Here is a 22,166-nt window from a genome sequence, read left to right as displayed (position 1 = left end):
TACCAGAACCACAGGGAAGTAACCCCAATGAAAAAAACATAGTCAAAGACATCATCGCTAAGAAATTCCCAGAGCTGGAGAAGGCAGGCGTCCAGATACAAGAAGTCCGAAGAGTGCCAGCAAAAAGAGACCCAAATAAAAAGACTCCAAGGCATCTCATAGTCAGAATGGCGGATGCTCTAGATAGAGACACAATTCTACAAGTAGCAAGGTCAAAGAGGGAAATCACATACAAAGGAGCACCCCTCAGATTTACGGCCGATCTGTCAGAAGAAACCCTCCGAGCCCGAAGACAATGGTGGGACATAGTGAAAAAACTCAACGAAATGAATGCCTCACCAAGAATACTTTATCCAGCTAAACTCTCACTCAAACTCGAAGGAACCATACACTATTTCTCAGATAAACAACAGCTCAGGAACTTCATAGACTCAAAACCAATCTTGAAAGAAGGTCTAAAGGGGCTACTGTAAGACAAGGAGGAGCCCCATAAGAACAACAAATCCCACAGAAAGATGACACAAAACCACATCACAATAATCTCTCTCAATGTCAATGGCCTAAATGCACCTATCAAGAGACACAGAGTGGCTAAATGGATCCGGAAATTAAACCCAACATTCTGTTGCCTGCAAGAAACACACCTGAACAAACAGAGTAAACATAGACTCAAAGTCAAAGGATGGAAAACAATCCTCCAAGCAAACAACCCCCTTAAAAAAGCTGGAGTGGCCATCCTGGTATCCGACAACATAGATTTCAGGATGAAAAAGATCAAAAGGGACAGCGAAGGTCATTTTCTGTTTATCAAGGGATATGTACAACAGGAAGAAATCACACTCTTAAACGTATATGCTCCTAACGAACGACCGGCTAAATATTTAAAACGACTCCTAACAGACTTCAAAGAGGACATCACTAACAGCACAATTGTAGTCGGAGACTTCAATACGGCCTTATCACCTCTAGATAGATCCACAAGAACAAAACTCAACAAGGAAACACTGACTCTGAATGAAGAAATCGAAGAGAGAGGCCTAATAGACCTATACAGGGCCTTACACCCCAAAAAGAAAGAATACACATTCTTTTCCAGTGCACATGGAACATTTTCAAAAATAGACCATGTACTGGGCCCCAGAACATACCTCAATAGAATCGGAAAAATAGAAATTGTATCAACCATCTTTTCAGACCACGATGCACTGAAGATAGAAGCTAACCACCCACAAATACGGAAAATCAAATCAAACACCTGGAAATTAAACAATTCCATGTTGAACAATGAGTGGGTCAAGAAGGAAATCAAGGAAGAAATCAAAAGATACTTAGAAACAAATGAGAATGAAGACACGAGCTACCAAAACCTATGGGACGCAGCTAAAGCCGTGTTAAGGGGAAAATTTATAGCTCTCCAAGCATTCCTCAGGAAGGAAGAAAGGACCCACATAGATAGCTTGACTTCACGACTCAAGACCCTAGAAAAGGACCAGAGAAAGGACCCCAAACCAGACCGAAGGAAAGAAATAATAAAAATTAGAGCAGAAATTAATGACATCGAAACCAAAAAAACAATCCGAAAGATCAATGAAACAAAGAGTTGGTTCTTTGAGAAAATAAATAAGATTGATAAACCGCTAGCAAGTCTCACAAAGAAAGAAAGAGAGAAAACTCTAATAAATCGAATCAGAAATGAAAAGGGGGACATCATAACAGAAACCAGTGAGATTCAAAAGATCATTAGAGACTACTTTGAAAGTCTTTATGCCACAAAAAAGGAGAACCTAAAAGAAATGGATGGATTCCTTGATTCCTACAATCTCCCAGCACTGAAGAAAGAAGACCTGGAATACCTGAATAGACCCATCAATGTTAAGGAAATTGAAACGGTAATCAAAAACCTCCCCAAAAACAAAAGCCCAGGCCCAGATGGTTTCACTGGCGAATTCTTCCAAACATTTAAAGAAGACCTATTGCCTGTTTTCCTCAAACTTTTCCAGGAAATTGAAAAAACAGGAACTCTCCCAAACAGTTTCTATGAAGCACATATCTCCCTAATACCAAAAGCAAACAAAGACACCACTAAGAAAGAAAATTACAGACCAATTTCCCTGATGAACACCGATGCGAAGATCCTCAACAAAATACTAGCAAATAGGATCCAACAACTCATCAAAAAGATCATACATCACGACCAAGTGGGATTCATCCCAGGGATGCAAGGATGGTTTAACATTCGGAAATCAATCAACATAATCCAGCATATCAACAAAAGTAAAGATAAAAACCATATGATCATATCAATAGATGCAGAGAAAGCATTTGACAAGATCCAACATCCTTTCATGATGAAAACCCTCGTCAAAATGGGGTTTGGAGGAACTTTCCTCAAGATAGTCGAAGCCATCTATCACAAGCCTACGGCAAGCATTATCCTCAACGGGGAAAAACTAAGGGCCTTTCCTCTGAGATCGGGCACAAGACAAGGATGCCCACTCTCACCACTCCTCTTCAATATAGTACTGGAAGTACTTGCGATAGCTATTAGACAAGAAAAAGAGATTAAGGGCATCCAGATAGGAAGGGAAGAAATCAAACTCTCACTATTTGCAGACGACATGATACTATATCTAGAGAAGCCTAAAACCTCTACTAAGAAACTCTTAGAAACAATAGACTTATACAGTAAAGTTGCAGGCTACAAAATCAATACCCAAAAATCCATGGCCTTCATATATGCAAACAATGAGGCAGAGGAAAGGGACATGAAAAAAGCAATCCCATTCACAATCGTGCCCCAGAAAATCAGGTACCTCGGAATCAGCTTAACCAAGGAAGTAAAAGACCTTTACAAAGAAAACTACATAACGCTACTCCATGAAATTAAAGAGGACATGAGGAAATGGAAACATATACCCTGCTCGTGGATAGGGAGAATCAATGTTGTCAAAATGGCAATACTCCCTAAAGCGTTATACAGATTCAATGCGATCCCTATAAATATACCCATGACATTCTTCAAAGAAATGGATCAAGCAATCCTAAAATTCATATGGAATAACAAACGTCCAAGGATAGCTAAAACAATTCTTGGGAAAAAGATGATGGGAGGCATCACCATCCCCAACCTCAAACTTTACTACAAAGCAGTAACAATTAAAACAGCATGGTACTGGAACAAAGGCAGAGCCGTAGACCAATGGAACAGGGTGGAATATCCCTACACACAACCCCAAATGTATGACCATCTAATCTTTGATAAGGGAGCAAGAGATGTGAAGTGGAGCAAGGAAAGCCTCTTTAACAAATGGTGCTGGCACAACTGGACAACCACATGCAAAAAAATGGGTTTAGACCTTGACCTGACACCATGCACAAAAGTCAGATCAAAATGGATTAAAGACCTCAACATTAGACCACAAACCATAAGGTACATTGAAGACAAGGTTGGCGAAACCCTCCACGATATTGAAGATAAAGGTATCTTCAAAGGTGACACGGAACTAAGCAATCTAGTAAAAACAGAGATCAACAAATGGGACTACATTAAACTAAAAAGCTTCTGCACCGCAAGAGATACAGTGACCAGAATACAAAGACTATCCACAGAATGGGAAAGGATATTTACACAATACCCATCAGATAAGGGGTTGATATCAATGGTATATAAAGCACTGGTTGAACTCTACAAGAAGAAAACATCCAACCCCATCAAAAAATGGGGCGAAGAAATGAACAGAAACTTTACCAAGGAAGAAATACGAATGGCCAAAAGGCACATGAAAAAGTGCTCTGCATCACTAATCATCAGAGAGATGCAGATCAAAACAACTTTGAGATACCACCTCACACCACAGAGACTAGCACACATCCAAAAGAACAAAAGCAACCGCTGTTGGAGAGGATGTGGGGAGAAAGGGACCCTTCTTCACTGCTGGTGGGAATGCCGACTGGTTCAGCCCTTCTGGAAAACAATTTGGACGACTCTCAAAAAATTAGATATTGAATTCCCATTTGACCCAGCAATACCACTGCTGGGAATATATCCCAGAGAGGCAAAAAAGTACAATCGAAACAACATCTGCACATGTATGTTCATCGCAGCACTGTTTACAATAGCCAGAATCTGGAAAAAACCCGAATGCCCCAGAACGGATGACTGGTTGAGGAAACTTTGGTACATCTATACAATGGAATACTATGCAGCTGTTAGAAAAAAGGAGGTCAAGAATTTTGTAGTTAAGTGGATGGGCATGAAAAGTTTCATGCTGAGTGAAATGAGTCAGAAAGAGAGAGACAGACATAGAAAGATTGCACTCATCTATGGTATTTAGAATAACAGAGTGGGAGACTAACACCCAAGAACTGTAGAAATAAGTACCAGGAGGTTGACTCCATGGCTTCGAGGCTGCCCTCACGTTCCGGGGAAAGGTCAACACAGAGAATCGATCACCAACTACACTGTAGTCGAAGGCCATGTGGGGGAAGGGAGTTGCGGGCTGAATGAGGGCTAGAGACTGAGCACAGCGGCCACTCAACACCTTTATTGCAAACCACAACAGCTAATTAGAGAGAGAAAACAGAAGGGAATGCCTTGCCACAGTGGCAGGGTGGGGTGGGGGGAGATGGGATTGGGGAGGGTGGGAGGGACACTGGGTTTACAGGTGGTGGAGAATGGGCACTGGTGAAGGGAGGGGTTCCCAAACTTTGTATGAGGGAAGTATAAGCACAAAAGTGTATAAATCTGTAACTGTACCCTCACGGTGATTCTCTAATTAAAAATAAATAAAAAAAAAAAAAAAAAAAAATAAAAAAAAAATAAAAGGTCCTTATAATATAGCTGTTATTTTCTTCTTTTTCTCTTACTCAGCCTTAATTTTTAATTACATATTTACATATCTATTATTTTATTTGGCAGCTACAGCTAATGATACACGTGGCTGACTCTTCACTCTGTCAGTTGAACAAGTTGGTGGTAGGTCACAACTCAAGGCTGTAAGCCATGTGGTCCCACTGGCACTACTATTGCAACTGCTGACTTGCCTTCCCTTCAACTTTAGTACGTGGCTCCTGAAAATTGCCATTTTCCCAACCAAAAATTTGTATAAATTGGCATAAATGCTACTGTGTCAAAGGTTACAGCCATTTTTTTTTCTAATGTCACTGCTAACTTTCTTTACATTTTCCTCTAACTAAACTGTAGGGTGGTTCATTGGATTTTAACACCAACAGTTAGTTGTTTCACAGCCAGTGTGCAAACCAAACAGGCTTGCTCTTAGGTGTGCCCATTTTTGAAGACACCTGCTTCAGATTCACCCCATCGACAGCAACAGAAACAGTGCAGTGAGCCAGAGATGTGGCAGTGACAGTTTCTGTGTGCTGGTTCACATAGTACCTGCTGATCTCAAACTCCCACAAGGAGATTTCTGTTGATATTACACTCACCTTTAGTTCTCAGTTTACCCTGACCCAATCATGGAAGGAGGACCCTTCCCCATCACAATATCTGTGCCTCCTCAGATTTTTCAGTGGTTCTTTTGTTGATTCCATTGCATTTATAGATCAGATGACAAGTAGTGGTAGGCCTGCCTGCATCTACATGTCTAGTGACAGTGATGTTGGTATGAATATTTTTCTTTCCTATTTTGTCTTAAGTTTAGCTGTGGTTTTCAGAGCAGCTGTCTTCTTGTGTCAGACCTCTTGTCTTATTATCTTCTGGGGCCTTGGTAATGTGAAAATTATTCTACTTGACATAATTCCAACATTTCCTCCAGGTATTTTTAATATTTAAACTTCTTCAGAGTTTAAATATAGTACATCAAAGATATATAGCACAGCACTTCCCTTGCAAACAGCTGACCCGCATATATTTCTGGCACCCCACCTAGTCTCTAAACCTGATGGGAGTGATCCCTGAGTTCAGAGCCCTCACCACAGCTGGTTGTGGCCCTACCCCATCCCCCATCCCCCAATAAACCATCTTTTAATTTCTTTTTTATTTTTTTTTTTAATTTGAAATAATGTTTTCTCTGGGGTGTGTTTTTTCTCTCAAGTGGAGCTTAGGAGTCGCAAGGTCCCTTCCATTGTTCCTAGCCCAATGAGGGGCTGAAGTATAGAGTGTTGCTCAAGCCTTCCAGGGCTAAAGATTGGGTGAGAAACCAAAGCATTGCTCAGGGGTCACATGGGCCACACACTTCAGTACTTGAGGGTGAAGAGAGTGGCTTCCAGAGTTGCACTCAGAAATGCTCTGGGTACCATGTAGTGCAAGGGATCAAACTGGGGTTGTCCACGTGCACGACATATGCCTTAAGTTCATTACTATCTCTCAGCCCTAAGTTGTGTTAAGAGTGGGATGGGTTGGAAAGATAGTGCAATGAAATGAGTGTGTGCCTTGAATGCTAGAAAGCGTGTTTGATATCTTCACTGCACGGTCCTCTGAGTACTACTGGGATACTGGGATAATCGCTCTGCCCCTAGCATGGATTCGAAAATAATCTCTGAGCATCACCAGATGTGGGACCTAAATTTAAATAAATAAGTATATGTATTTTTTGTGTTGTTGGTCTGTCTGGGTGGATTCTATAGCTGTCTTCTAGACTGATTCGAGAAGATTCTCTTTTTTCTCTTTCCCACTTCACTCATTCAGCCAGTGGATTCCTCAATTGGGTTTTTCAGTTCCATTATAGTATTCTCTAGCTCTACCCTCTACTTGGATCCTTCTTACTTTATCTAATTCATCCATTCATTTCTTGAATATCATGATCACGATCATGATATCCCGTTAATCACCGATTTCTCGGGCAGGCTCAGTAACATCTCATTTCGTCCTTTCCCTGAGATCTTAGAAGTCTATCTCAACTCGGCCCTACTAACAATATTGCACTGGGGGCTCTTCAGGGTCAGGGAAATGAGATCCAGCTTGTTACTGGATTTTGCATATGAATACACCATGGGAAGTTTGCAAGGCTGTCCCATGTGGGCAGGAAACTCTCAGAGGATTGCCAGTTTCTCCCAGAGGGAGAAGTAGGCAAAAGATATCTTCTGAGAGCTTGCTTTTAAGTCTCTCTCTGGATGTTGGCCGTTGATGGGATTACACACACCTGGGTTCCTCTGCTGGTACCTTCATGCATGAGGCCTGTCCAAATGTGTGGAGAGGAGCCTCCAGCATGGCTGTAGCTAGGTTCTGGTGGTCTTCGGCCACCGGGGTCTCTGCTTGGGGTGGGGAGGGAAGCTGGGCCCCATCCCCCCAAGGGACCCCAGGGAAGACGGCCAGGCTTGTGGGCAAGAGACTCTCTTGAATATAGTTAGCATATTTTTAGTCATTGCTTTGCATTCTTCTCATCAGGCAGACTGCTTATCTTTTTCATTACAATATTATTTTCAGGGGTTTTGTCTTGGTTCTTCGGGACATTTTCCTCTGTCACCCCCTTATGCCAAAACTTCTTTGCTCCTTTCAATATATTAGTCAGCTCTGTTACTTCTCCTGGTCTTGAAGCAATGACCGTGTGTCCTGTGGAGGCCAGAAGCACAGTCTGTCATAGACACCAGCCTTCATGCCCCAGGTATGTTTCCTGAGTGGGTTTGCCTGTCTTCTTGCTGTCAGCGTGTCACATTTTGTGAGCTGTTGATCTGAGTATGAAATGATGGGTAGGTGCACAGCCAGGGAATGTGACTCTTGTGTGCTCGTAGGTAGTATCATGGGCCTGTGGAAACTGAAATTATCCCTCTCGACCACTTCCTGCTATGCGGCACATCAGTAGAGTGCTGCCCTGGCCAAGATGCATGAGCAGAGCTTGTATGGTTTGACAAATTTGTGCAAAAAGCAGTAATGGGTGTCAGCTCCTCTTACCAGGCTTTATTCCCGGTTATAATTCTCAGGCTTATGGGTTTCTCAACAGAACTCACCTGCCGTCTTTCAGAGGCTTAGGGAGTACTCTAACATGGCACCGGAACCACTGAAGTTAGCAAGGTTACAGGAAGTTTCCGAACTGGTAGGCACTGATGATTCTTATCTGGGGATCCTCCCAGAAATTTTCTACTTATTCAACAGGTTATTAAAAAAAAATAGAACGCTTGAATTGTTATTCAGATTCTTTCAAATCACTGTTGTCATTGTTAGTCTCTGAGTACTTTGAGTTTGAGTACCCTTTGAGGATGAGACCTCTATTTCCTAAAGACCTGCCACTGTCCTCAGTGCTCTCCTCTAAGTTGTCAACGCTGGAAATCCTGGGGCCCAGGTGTGTTTTACAAAGCTGGAGTGTGAGTGCATGGGGAGCATCCGCCTACACTCTCCAGAAAAAATCTCTTCATCAGATTCCTTTCTCGCTGAAAATATCCACACTGGGGGTGATGCAACCTAACATCCATCTTTCTTTCCCACCCACTTTGGTGCTATCCTCTGATCTTTTGTTGTGAGATTTCTACCTGTTTTTCCAGACTTATTTTCTTGTGAATTATTCTATATATCATTACAAAGTTGCTGTCTATGGGAAGAGGCACTAAGTCCAGCTTCTGAATTACTATATCACTGTACCACTACCAGACCATTGTTCACCGATTTGCTTGAGCGGGCACCTGTAATGTCTCCATTGTGAGACTTGTTGTTGCTGTTTTTGGCATATCGAATATGCCACAGATAGCTTGCCAGGCTCTGCCGTGCAGGTGGGATACTGTAGGTAGTTTGCCAGGCTCTCCAAGAGGGGTGGAGGAATCGAACCTGGGTCGGCTGAGTGCAAGGCAAACTCTCTACCCTACTCGCTGTGCTATCGATCCAGCCCAACTTCCTCATACTTAAGATAATCTTTTAATTCTTTGTGGCAAGAAAAAGATCTGGATAGGTTCAATAGTGCGTCTGTAGCTTCCAGCACAGTATTGTGTGAGCTATTTTTGAAGAATAGATGAATAAAATATAGGAAATCTATAATAACCCTCATAAAGGAAAAATATTGGGAGCATAAGTGATAGTGATCACTGGTAACAAGTATGTAGTTTTGTTTCCCTTATTTATCCAGGTAAAAGTTTAGCTTCTGCTTTCTCTCTGCGCTTCTAGACACCAAGGTTTGTTGTCTTGTTTTGAGCATGCTCCATCAGTCTTATTTTGATGATTCAACCTTGTCATGACCTTCTACCTTGTGTTGGGGTTGACCCAAGTAGCACATAGAGACATGATTAGCTATGTTTCTGTGGATGATAATGTAATCCTTATATCTTTCAAAATTAAAATGGTTGAGTAACACATGACTCATAGGGTTGTCACAGAAGTCAAGTGAAATAATATTTTATTTCCTTAGCAATTATCTATACCTAAACTATTCAAGCATGTGCTTTGAATAGGTAATTTCATAAGCTAGAAGACAGTTACATGTTACATGGAAATATCTTAAATCCATCCAGAGGTAACACAAATGTGTTATGTGGATAAGGGAAAGTGATATGTAAAAATAACTGAATTTTAGTTGGGTCTATTCCCAGGCTAGAGATATTCATTTAACATTTTTCATGGTAAGTCATTGGACAGCAAATTTTAATGTTTTGGTAAATAAATGCAAAGGATTGTATTATAAAATGTGATACTGATAACTTGAAAACAATCAAAATATTTCAGATATAAATTTAAAACAATGCTTTGACCTCAGAAATGGAATCCATTCTCTCATCTCTTAAGAGACATTTCCCCTTAATGCTGTTACTTGTCTTATTCACATTTGGGTATTGATCATGCCTTCCGCACTTCCAAGTACAGTCTTTATTTCTTCCTATGATACCAATTCACACATAGGCCTTTGATGTTTCTGTCAGATATGCCCAACAATCATGATAACTCAGAATCTTGAACTTTTAATGTAACCCACAGTGAATAAAGCCTAATCCTTTAGGGAGTATATTAGAATGAAATAAATTTTCTAAATAAGAAAACGCTTTTAGAATCTTTCCCAATTATTTTTATATTTAATCCCTTTTGATGGGAATTAAGGGAGATTACTGTGTTTTTGCTTTTGCTTTTTTGGATGGTCGAAACTGATAGCCACTGTTATTGAGATATCTATTAAGAATAAAATGTCTAGAGTTAAATTTTGATTCTGTTTTTTTGGGGGGGTTGGAGTGGTAGTACAGAGGGAAGGGCATTTGCCTTACATGCAGCCCACCCGGGTTCAATTCCTGGCATCCCATATGGTCCCCCAAGCACCACCACCATCAGGATTAATTCCTGAGTGCAGAGCCAGGAGTAACCCATTGTTGAGTGTGACCCAAAAAGCAAAAAAAAAAAATTTTGATCTGTTTTTAATTAAATAAATTATGTGAAAAGGGCTGATCTTTTATTTTTTGACATGTGACTAAAGAAGAAATAATGATTTTTAATAAATTACAATTTTTCTTTTTTATAGCATAAAAAAGTAAATTAGTACTTCCGTTTTAAGTAATGAATTGATTTAATGCTTTCAGGCTAGAATCTACTCCCTTAATTCCTCCACTTTATGCAAATATAATCTCAATTGGCCTCATTAAACGAGGTATGTCAACTTCTCTTCAGTAGTTAGCGCATGCCTACTCGAAGTATAACTTTTCAATAAATATTCATAGTGATAAACATCAGCACCTCAAGCAAACAATTACTTTTATAGTTGGTTTTATAGTTGTTTTATTTTCCCATTTATTTGAAACTCACTAATATTTCTCAGTTATATCTTCAGGTTAACATGGCTTTAGCATTTAATAGAAAACAGTTTGGAATTTTGAGAACCCTACTTTAAGATTTTATCACCTATTCCAGTGGTTATTGGAAATGCATAATTTTCAAGAGAAATTGTATGCACGAATATCATTTGGACATAAAGTTAAATAGGCATATATATATATATATATATATATTTATATTAGCAGTTACAAAGCTTTTCGGTTTGTCTCGGTCATACAATGATGAAACACCCATCCCTTCACCAGTGCATATTTTCCACCACCAAAAACCTCAGTAGACCCCCCGTCCCACACCCTCCCTCTACCTGTGTGGCAGATGATGTCCACATTATTCTCTATCTACTTTGACTACATTCAATATTTCTACACCGGACGCACCATTGTTATTTGAGATTTTTTCCCAACACTTAGATCTGCCAAAAAGGCCAGGTTAGACACATTGTTTTCTATTGCTGATTATGAATAGTATATGATATCACGTTGCTGTGTGATTTTGGAATTCTGGAATTTTAATAATTAAATCTGGAGGGATTTCTGCCCAAAGCTGCTGGGTTCCAAGATTTGTTTCTGAGTCTCTGGGATCATGGCCATTCAGAAACTTGATCAGGAACCAGAGAGGCCGTTTCTGGGTGGCAACTTGGGGGTCCAGGCAGAAAATTTTCTTTGTTGTTGTTTCTCTCCGATTGTAGATAGAGGTGTTCACAGGTTCATTCACCTGGCATATTTACATAAAAACAAGCATCAAGCTGGCTATATAAACCGTGTCTCAAGGCAGAGGGGGAATGAATCAGGCTTGGTTCTATCACCAGATTCTTCCAAACATGTGGAGTCACAGGAGCCTCTCAAACTAATCCTCTTCCCTTCAAACATAAATCCCAGTTGGAGACCTGAATCCAACCTTCTCTTTTCACTCTGTCATCAATATCACTTTATCACTATATCACTGTCATCCTGTTGATTATCGATTTTCTCGAGTGGGTGCCAGTAACGTCTTCATTCGTCCTAGCCCTGATTCTGAATAATATTATATTATTTTTTTTATTCAGGAATATTTTATTTATTCTTTTAATATAGATCTAGAGTGCTTCACAGAAATATATTTTGGTTGCAATTTTAAATTTCAGATTTGTAAGATAATGAGTTTCCATGTTCTTTTTGTACCAGATTACTGAAAATTTTTTCTTTCTTTATAACATTGTAAAAGTACATAATTCATAAGTACTGATACTTTACCACCTTTTATCAATTGTTATGCTACAAAATAATTATCTTTGACTAAATTTGAGATAGATGTTTAAACTAATATAGATATATACTATTGCAATAAGTATCTCCAAATTACTTTAAATGTTGTGTCTTAAAAATAAAAACAGTTGGGGCTGGAGTGACAGCACAGTGGGTAGGGCGTTTGCCTTGCACACAGCCAACCCGGGTTCGAGTCCCAGCGTCCCATATGGTCCCCTGAGCACCGCCAGGAGTAATTCCTGAGTGCAGAGCCAGGAGTAACCCCTGTGCATTGCCAGGTGTGACCCAAAAAGCAATAAATAAATAAATAAATAAAAATAATAAAAACAGTTGTGGAATATTGAAAATGTATTTTTAGGGTTTATTGATATTACCTATGAATTTTTGTCTTATTAGTATATTTCACTGTACATTATGAAATAGCAACTTTCAATACCTCTATTGCAAACTATGACATCCAACAGGAGAGAGAACAAAAGGGAATGCCCTGCTGCAGAGGCAGGGTGGGGGTAGTGGGGGATGGGGTAGGGGTAGTGGGAAGGATACTGGGAACATTGGTGGAGGAGAATGGGCACTGGTACAGGGATGTAAATGAAATGCAAACATGAAAGTTCATAAGTTTATTAGTGAATCACTTCAGGGTGATCCACTAATGAAAATTTTTTAAAGAAGCAACTTAGAGATACTTGCACTTTAAGTGAGTAAATAACACCCTCTTGTAACATATTAGTATGAGATCAACCTGTTTTCATTTCTTGAAATTATTATTCTTAAGTAAGATTGGCTAATTTTCATCAAGTTTGTAATTCTTACCTGGTTTCACAATTGTGTGTTTTCCCTCTCAAATATAAAGTCCTTTCTACATTCCTTAAATTTTGGGGGGTGGGATGCTCCCATGAGTGATTTGATCTATTCCCAGATCTCTGCCCATTGGGCAGAGATCTAGCCTCTCCTACAACCATTTTGATTTTGAATTCTCTATACCCTGGAGTCATTTAAATTATATTGAAAGTATCTAATTGAAAAGTGTGGAATGATTTCTCTGTGAGGGCTCCATATTTCTTCAGCTTCATGTGTTTGAGTTATTTTCCTATTTCCTCTGTTAAAGTTGAGATCATCTTTCACTCCCGGTATTTGATTGGATAAGTAACACTCTCCTTCAGATTTATGTAGTAGTTTGTTTGGGCCACACTAGGTTGTAGGGATTTCTCCTGGCAGGGCTCAGGTGATGACAGGAGATGCCATGAATTGAACCCAGGTTGGTCCAGCTCACTGGCAGTATGAGAGTCCAGAACCTCCCCACTTCACTCTCAGGCCTCTCTCATAGATATTTTTTAATTATTTTTTTCATTCTATTTTTGTGCTTTTCTCTACATTATGATTTCCCTTCATCTGATGCTTTAGTCTTTATAGTAAGAATGTGCTTCTCAGATGTGTTTTTAATTACTTGAAATTCTTCCCTCACTAAAATACCTTTTAATTTACCTACTAATATAACTATTATGTTGTATTTTTCTAATCCTTAGCTTCACCTCTGTTTATACTAATTGTATATTATTGTTTTATTTTAGTTTCTTTTCTTATTTGTTATACAATTTTAGTATTGGGTTATTGTTTTTCATTTCATCTTATTTTTTCTAATTGTTTTTCACTTATGCAATCTTTTCACTGTGCCCCTATTTGTCAATCTCTGTCACTTGTATCTCCATATTTCTCCTTAGTATATTTATTTATCATATGGAATATTACTTGTGTCTGTGTTTTTTTTTTAATTTTTTCAGCTGCTTTACAGTTTCATCAGCTTTCAGGCATTGTTTTTCTGGTGAATTGAGTTTTTGTTTGTTTTTATCGTGGATAAATTTTACTGTTCTCTTCTCGTTTTTCCTGTGTTTCTGCAATATCAAGATCTTTTCTCATTATTCCTCAGTGAATAAGTGGAATTTTTCTGGTTCAGCTATGGGAGATACCTCAGCAGAAAATTAGCATGGCTTAGGTTCCATGTGTTTTATGTGTTATTTCCAATTTTTAACATTTTCTTATTTCTTATTATGGACATGTCTACTCTTCTTTTATATGTCCTAGTATAGCAGCTGTTCTGAACATAACACCCTTCTTCCAGTTATATATCGATATTTGCACCTAAGTCCTGGCTTTTGTGATTCAAACTAGAAAAACTTGCCTTCATTTTAAAAAGTGTAATTTTGTTTAAAGTTCATTAGCTTCTACTTGGATCTTCATCCCTCTGTCGTAAGTTCTTTTATTTAATCCATATTATTTCTAGCATTTCTAGTTAGAAAACCTGGAGTGAAGAGAGAGGTGTTTGCTAAACTTTCAGGATATTAGATTTAAAACGAGAGAAGAAAGTTTAGGAATAAGTTTTGAAACAATGTGTTATATGATTTGCAATGAATTTTATCCCTTTAATTAAAATGAATAATTAATTAGTTATTAATTTTAAGTCTAAGTATAAAACTAATTTTACACAATTAGATTTTAAAGATTGATTCTGTATAAAATATATGTGCAAAATTTATAAAGTAAATTGTTCTAGATTTAAAATTTTTGACTAATAGTTATGGCTAAAATTATAATGACTACTTTTCTGTGATGTAAGAACAGTACAATGACCATGTAGAATATATATGATACTTCTGAACATATATTATTTTAATAGGATTTTTATAATGGCCCACAAGTTATTAAATCATCTGAAAATAGTATGATTTATCTTACTAATCTTCAATTAGAAGATACTTAGGTTGCTTTCCTCTGTAAATAGTATTATGCGAATTATGCTAGTACATCAGTCTCGTTCCACCCACATAGTCTTTTGAATAAATTGGAAGGACTATGTACTGATACATGAAGTTATACATATATTTCATTTATATTTTAAAATTGTACTCCACAAACAATATAATCCCTATTATCATTAGATATTCCCTATTTATTGATCGAAACTGGCATCATAAATTAGAAATGCCTCTGCTAACTTTTAAAGTACAGTAGCACCGTAGCACTGTCGTCCCATTGTTCATTGATTTGCTCGAGCAGGCAACAGTAACGTCTCCATTGTGAAACTTGTTATTGTTTCTGGCATATCGAATACACCACTAATAGCTAGCAAGGACTGCCGTGCAGGCAGGATACTCTCGGTAGCTTGCCGGGCTCTCCGAGAGGGATGGAGGAATCAAACTCTGGTTGACTGCGTGCAAGGCAAATGCCCTACCCACTGTCCTATCACTTCAGCCCCCATCTTTTTATTATTATTATTATTGTAATTTCTAATTGAATCACCATGTGGAAAGTTACAAAGCTTTCAGGCTTAAGTCTCAGTTACACAATGCTCAAACACCCATCTTTATTTTTTTTTTTTTTTTTTTTTTTTTAGATAGAAAAATATTTTAATTATGGGGAAAAGATAACAATTGAAAAAATGTAGACTAATAGAACAAAGCAAATTATATTCATTAAAATGTGAATAATTTTTTTTAAATGTTGGCCGAAGGACTTTTCTTTTTCTACCAGAATGTCAAAGAGCATTCATTGATATTCATTCAAATTGGCAACTACATTGACAAACACCCATCTTTAAATTGAACTATTATTTATTATGGGCATTCCATTTTTTGTTTCTTACTTTTTGTTCTTTTTGTTTTGGGGCCACACTAGCGATGCCCAGGGATTACTCCTGGCTCAAGTGTTACTCAGGAGACCACATGGGATTAAATCACAGTCCTCCTTGTGCAAGGAAAGCAACCTACCTGCTGTAACCTGAGTTTCAATTTTATTGTTTTATTTTTATTGAGCGATTAACTTCTCCTTTATACATACCTGTTCATGTTCTATGTAGCTCTTGTAAGTTGGCTTTTTTAAAAAAAGAAATAAAATAAAGTAAAACTTGTTGAAAACTCTCAAATTAAGAGAAAATCTTAATTTTCTTTTAATTTTTGAATGCATAAATATAAATGTCTATGAATTTATTTGTTTCTCCACTTGCTCTTTTAGTTATTAGTGCATCTTTTAGCCATTCAAATACATAAATGCACTTCCCTTATCTTTTGAAACCTCATAGGTATCACATAGAAAACTCTATCAGCCGTCCCACCTGAGCCAGGGAGATAGCTCCAGGAACCATGTGCATGCTTTGCATGTGGGAATTCTAGGTTCAGTTCCCACAGCTGCATCATCCTCTGAGCTCTGTACTGCAAATAGCCCCCCCAGCACTGTCAGTGTTCCCCCCCTAACAAAAGCAAAACTTGGGCTGGAGAAATGGTACACTGTGCAGGGGGCTAGCTTTGCAAAGTGGCCAACTTGGGTTTAATTCCTGGCACTCTGTAAGATCCTCAAGCCCTAGTAGGTGTGATCCCTGAGCACTGAGTCAGGAGTAAACCCTGAGCACTGCCATATATAACCCCAAAATGAATAAACATTGCCAAACACTAAAATAAATATTGGATTTTTAAAATATTTTGCAGTACTAAAACTGAGAATTTATTTAAAAAGAAACAACTACCAGAATTTTCTTTCCTTCTCAAATTCTTGTATTTTTCTTCAATGTGTTTTGCCTATTTTTTATCTGTTATACTCATATATACACATGCATGTATTTGAAATGCATATATATATATCATATTTCCACAAAATGTCAGTCCCATGAGTGATATTTGGGAGTGGGGTATTTAGCTGTATTCAGGGCTTCCTTCTAGCTTTGTGATCAGGAATTACTCCTGGAGGGACCTGTTTTATTTTTTTGTTTTGTTTTTTGGTTGTTGTTGTTGAGGATGAAATTTGGTGGTGAGAATCAAACATGCATCAGCTGCAAGGCAAGTGCTTTACCTTCTGTAATATCTCTTCAGCCCAGTGATTTTATTTTTCCTAAGGCATCTTTATGGATGAAATAGCACTGTCCAAGAAATTGGAGACACACATAAACAAATGGGACTACATTAAACTAAGTAGCTGCTGCACTTCAAAATAAATGGTGACCAAAATACAGAGAGAGCCCACAGAATGGGAAACAATATTTACCCATTACCTAATGGATAAGGGGTTAATATCCAGGGTATATAAGACACTGGTAGAACTTTACAAGAAAAAAACTTCCAACCCCATCAAAACATGGGAAAGGAAGTGAATAGAAACTTCCATAAAAAAACAAAATACAAATGTCCTAAAGACACATGAAAAAATTGCTCCACATCACTAATCATCAGGGAGATGTAAATCAAAACAACAATGAGAAATATCACAAAGACTGGTGCACATCAAAATAAACAAGAACAATCAGTGCTGGCATGGATGTGGGGAGAAAGGGACTCATTCATTTTTGGGAATCCTGACTGGTCCAGCCATTTTGAGAAACAAGGACATTCCTAAAAAAAAAATAGATATTGAGCTTTCACATGACCCAGCAAGATCATTTCTGGGAATATACCCCAGGGGTGCAAAAAAAAAAAACACAGTAGAAATGACATGTGCACTTGTATGTTCATTGCAGCACTGTTCATAGTAGCTAAAATCTGGAACTATTCTGAGTGTCTGAGTACAGACAACTGATTAAAGAAACTGTCTGCCCAGGGATCCCTCCTCCTGGGCTCAGGGGACTCTGTGGAAAGCCAGAGATCCAACCCGGCTTGCCTCATGCCCGGCGGGCTGTACTATATCTCAGGTTCACTAATATTTTTTTTAATTGAATCACTATATTTGAATAACAAATATAGTTGCAAAGCTTTCATCATTGAGTTTTAGTCATACAATGATCCAACACTAATCCCTCCACCATTGTACATTTTCCACCAACAATGTCCCCAGTATCCCTCCCACTATCCCCACCCCCTGCCCCAACCCCTGCATTTATGGAAGACAATTTCTTTTTGAGTCTCTCTCTCTACTTTGAGGCATGATGGTTTGCAATACAAAAACTGAGAGGCCATTACATTTGATCCTTCGTCTACTTTCAGCACACATCTCCCATCCCCAGTGATCCCTCCAACCATCATTGACTTAGTGGTCTTTCTCTATCCAAGCTGAATTCTTTCAAAAGAATCAATAATACTTTTAAAATAAAATTATTTCAAAATTTCAACAATTAAATAGATTATTTTTGTATCATTTCTTTTTCTGGGGCCTATTATAAAAAGTCCCTCTCAGAGAACCTAGCAAGCTACCGAGAGTATCCTGTCTGCACAGCAGAGTCTGGCAAGCTCTGCATGACATATTTGATATGCCAAAACCAGTAAGAATGATGGTCTCATTCCCCCTCCAATGTGGCACCGTTGGGAAGGACAAGTAAAGAGAGGCTGCTAAAATCTCAGGGCTGGGACGAATGGAGACATTACTGGGCACACTTGAGCAAATCGATGAATAACGGGATGACAGTGATACTGTGATTATAAAAAGTGTTGTTGAAAGATTTTTGAGGGGCTGGAGCAATAGCACAGCGGATAGGGTGTTTGCCTTGCACGTGGCTGACCCGGGTTCGATTCCCAGCATCCCATATGGTCCCCTGAGCACCGCCAGGGGTAATTCCTGAGTGCAGAGCCAGGAGTAACCCCTGTGCATTGCCAGGTGTGACCCAAAAAGAAAAAAAAAGATTTTTGAGGTAGTCCACACAATACTGCAAATGTCTACCATTCCACGGCCATCCATTCTGCTTGGCATGACCCTGAGCTTCTGGACCATTACACCACCGGGTCTGAGCAGTGCACTGTCACCCCCACAGCAGGATGTCCAAGAAACCTGGGCCCCTGAGCACTGCTGGGAGTGGCCTCTGCTGCCGTGCTCTGGATAAGGCACTTCACTCTTTTTTGTTGTTCTGTAGTAGAGATCATATTTCAGGATGTCTCAATTTGAACACCTGTAGCCTCTGGTATTGCACAATTGTTGCAGTGCCACAGTCACAAACTCAGGTGCAGGTCACAGTGAGTTGCACTTGTTTCCCGGGAATCCTCCCTGCAAAGCAAGGGTTGCACTCACAGGACCATGTGGACTCACTCCTCTGAGACCGCGCTCCACCACAGGATCAACCTCAGCACTCTACCACTGGAAGTTTCAACTTTTACCATTTTCTTGGGCTGGAGCGATAGCACAGCCTGTAGGTCGTTTGCCTTGCATGCGGCTGACCCGGGTTCAATTCCTCCGTCCCTCTTAGAGAGCCCAGCAAGCTACCGAGAGTATCCCGCCCACAAAGCAGATCCTGGCAAGCTTCCCATGGCATATTCAATATGCCAAAAACAGTAACAAGTCTCACAATGGAGATGTTACTGGTGCCCGCTCGAGCAAATGGATGAACATTGGGATGACAGTGCTACAGGGATACCATTTTCTTAAATGAAACTCAATATTTTACTTCATTGTATTCTGAATGAACTCATTAACTACACAGTTCATCAGATGGTTTTACATCGTCAAAATAAATAGAGCATGCAATATCAATAGATTTATTTTATCGGCATCAACAATGTTATAAATACTAATTGAGGGGTCAGGAGAGATAGTGTGGGGTGAGAGGCGCCTACTTTGCACATGGCTAAACCCGCTTTGACCCTCCATCTGATTTGCTGTCTCCCAATCCCTTAGCCCAAAGCCAGGATCAAGCCTTGAGCACATCCAGGTATAAACCCAAAACAGCGCATTCTAAATAAATTCAGTTGGCTTATAATCATACAGCATTTTTATGCTTAGGTATTGATGATTCATATCTACAAATAACTTTAACCTTTGCAGCCCAAATTCTTAAAATTATTTGGTAACATAGTAGAACAAAGTATCTAACGGTGCATTTTATGTTTTAGGTTAATAGGGTGGTTTGGCCATGACCTCACTACCAGATTTAAAATGGATAACAGTAAGTGTATTTCATTTTACTCTATAAGTCATATTATTTTTATTTAAATTTTCTCGGGTCTCTATATGAGATATATATACATGCCTCATGGAGAGTGTAATTTGAAAATGCCACCGAGAATTCCTAAAATAAGAGGTGACATTTTCTGAGTGTAAGACTAAGTTTGTATAGACTTCAGCGTGATGGGAGCTGGCCCTTTGTGGGAGCGTGAGAGTGAGATAATTGTAACACAGAGGACTCAGAACACATCATGCTGAGTATCTGCATCGGGCAGAAGTGACAGGAGGTAATTTTTGAGTTCAGTCCCAGAAAGTTCCAGCGTCAATCTCACACTGCCCTTAGAACATTTATGATGCTCCATAAGTCACACCATGTTGGGCTCTTTGAAATTTTCTCACATATTTGATGTTAATATTTATTTTGAGATAAGACAAGTGCAGAGTTTTAAAGAAAGAAGAACATAGCATTGCTATTTAATACTTTCACTTGCGTCCCCATCTTTCTTCAAATTTGACTCCTTCTGCAGTTTTTCTCACCTACTATAGAATAGCAGTGAAACCCCCATGGGTTGAAACGAAGTATACAATGCACAGAAACTGCCAAGATCTTTCTTTTTATTATTCAGTCACACATGATACAGAAAGCTTCATACATATTGTAAGAGTTCAACCTAAACTTGATACTTCAGATGGCTTCCAACCCTGAGATAATATTTTAAACATAGTCACATTTGCAAAAAAGCAACAAAGATGCACAGAACTAAGGCAGCCTCTTCTAGTCAAATTGAGAATCCTACAATTTTATCTTGAAGAATTAAAATAATTAGCTCTTTTCTGTTAGTGCTTAAATGCGTTGTGACAAATATTCCTATCTGTAAGTGATGGGATTTGAATGGGTCAGCAATGGTTCAAGTTTCTCTTTAAAGGCCATCAGATTTGAGATGTTTGAAGCTTTTCAGGCAATATTGTCTGTGTGGCAAAAATTCAAGTCTATCATCATGGCACTAAAGCAATCATAGACAAACATAAATGAGCAAGTAAGGGGATGATCCAATAAAACATTATTTACAGAAATAAGCAGTGTACCAGATGTGGTCCAGGGTGCATGATCTAATTAGCCATGGATTAGCTGAATCTCAAAAGACCTTGAATATTCTAACATTATTTTATGCAGCCTTAGTTTCAGTTTCATCTCTTACTAGTAATCTTAACTCTTATTTTTAACATTCTACTACTTAATATAATAACAATTATGATAATATTCCCCATTAACTTCCTTTTTAATATAGGACACTCTTGATTACAATTTCTTTTTCACTTTACACTCACTGTAAATTGAAATTTTACTTAAAGTGCATTTATTTAACTTAATATGTAGATCATAGTAACTTTCTAGTTCACCTTAAAAATGCTCAAACAGGGGCTGGAGCAATAGCACAGCGGGTAAGGCATTTGCCTTGCACACGGCCGACCCGGGTTCGATTCCCAGCATCCCATATGGTCCTCTGAGCACCGCCAGGGGTGATTCCTGAGTGCAGAGCCAGGAGTAACCCCTGTGCATTGCCAGGTGTGACCCAAAAAGCAAAAAAAAAAAAAAAAATGCTCAAACATTTACACTAACTTATAGTTGGGCAAAAGTATCTTCATTTTAAAAAAGTGATAAAATTTCTTTTGTGGTTTGTTAGTAATAATGAAAGTGAAGATATTTCTGTATTCTGTCAGTCTACACAACTGAAAGAACTATTGCATGGTTAAAAAATAATCTTGGTTGAAGTGTCTTAAGTAGACCTATTGTAAACTGGGACTCTATACTATACTTAGGTAGATTATTTTTTTCAAGTCCCCTTAAAAATTATCACTTGACCTAATAATACTTCTAAGACAATCCTTAAAGTTACTTTTTAGGGGGCTGGAACGATAGTACAGTGGGTAGGGCATTTGCCTTGCATGAGGCTGACCTGGGTTCGTTTCCCAGCATCCCATATAGTACCCTTAGTACCGCCAGGGGTAATTCCTGAGTTCAGAGCCAGGAGTAGACCCTGTGCATCACCGGGTATGACCCAAAAAGCAGGAAAAAAAAGGAAAAAAAAAGTTACTTTTTTAGGTTGTTTCGAATTTCATTTGTGAGTAACATTACCAGGATAAGTTATTCAGATTATAATGGTTCCTTCTCTTTGACATGGTTTAATAAAAGAAAAGTAAAACATGGGGATAAACAGAAAAACTGGTTCGGGAGTGGGAGAGAAAAGATGGGTCCAGAAAAGTGTCTAAGAGGGCTGTTGATACAGCATGTCTAATAGCTATAGTGTTTAACATACTACAGTGAAGAAGGGAAAAAATACTTTAAATAAATTCACATTTGCCCAACAAACAAGGAC

At 38.7% G+C, this 22,166-nt stretch overlaps 1 protein-coding gene across 1 annotated transcript in view; it reads left to right on the top strand.

Annotated features, from left to right (window-relative positions):
- KYNU (kynureninase) overlaps window positions 1-22,166 on the top strand; it is a 154,952-nt gene that overhangs the window by 119,749 nt on the left and 13,037 nt on the right. Inside the window, exon 12 of the mRNA XM_055127048.1 lies at window positions 19,737-19,789. Within this exon, the coding sequence (XP_054983023.1) occupies window positions 19,737-19,789 (53 nt within the window). The remainder of the gene's footprint in view (window positions 1-19,736; window positions 19,790-22,166) is intronic.

This window comes from Sorex araneus, chromosome 1 (assembly GCF_027595985.1).
Source record: "Sorex araneus isolate mSorAra2 chromosome 1, mSorAra2.pri, whole genome shotgun sequence".
In the NCBI taxonomy this organism is placed as follows: Eukaryota; Metazoa; Chordata; class Mammalia; order Eulipotyphla; family Soricidae; genus Sorex; species Sorex araneus.
This window is presented reverse-complemented; position numbering and strand designations above follow the sequence as displayed.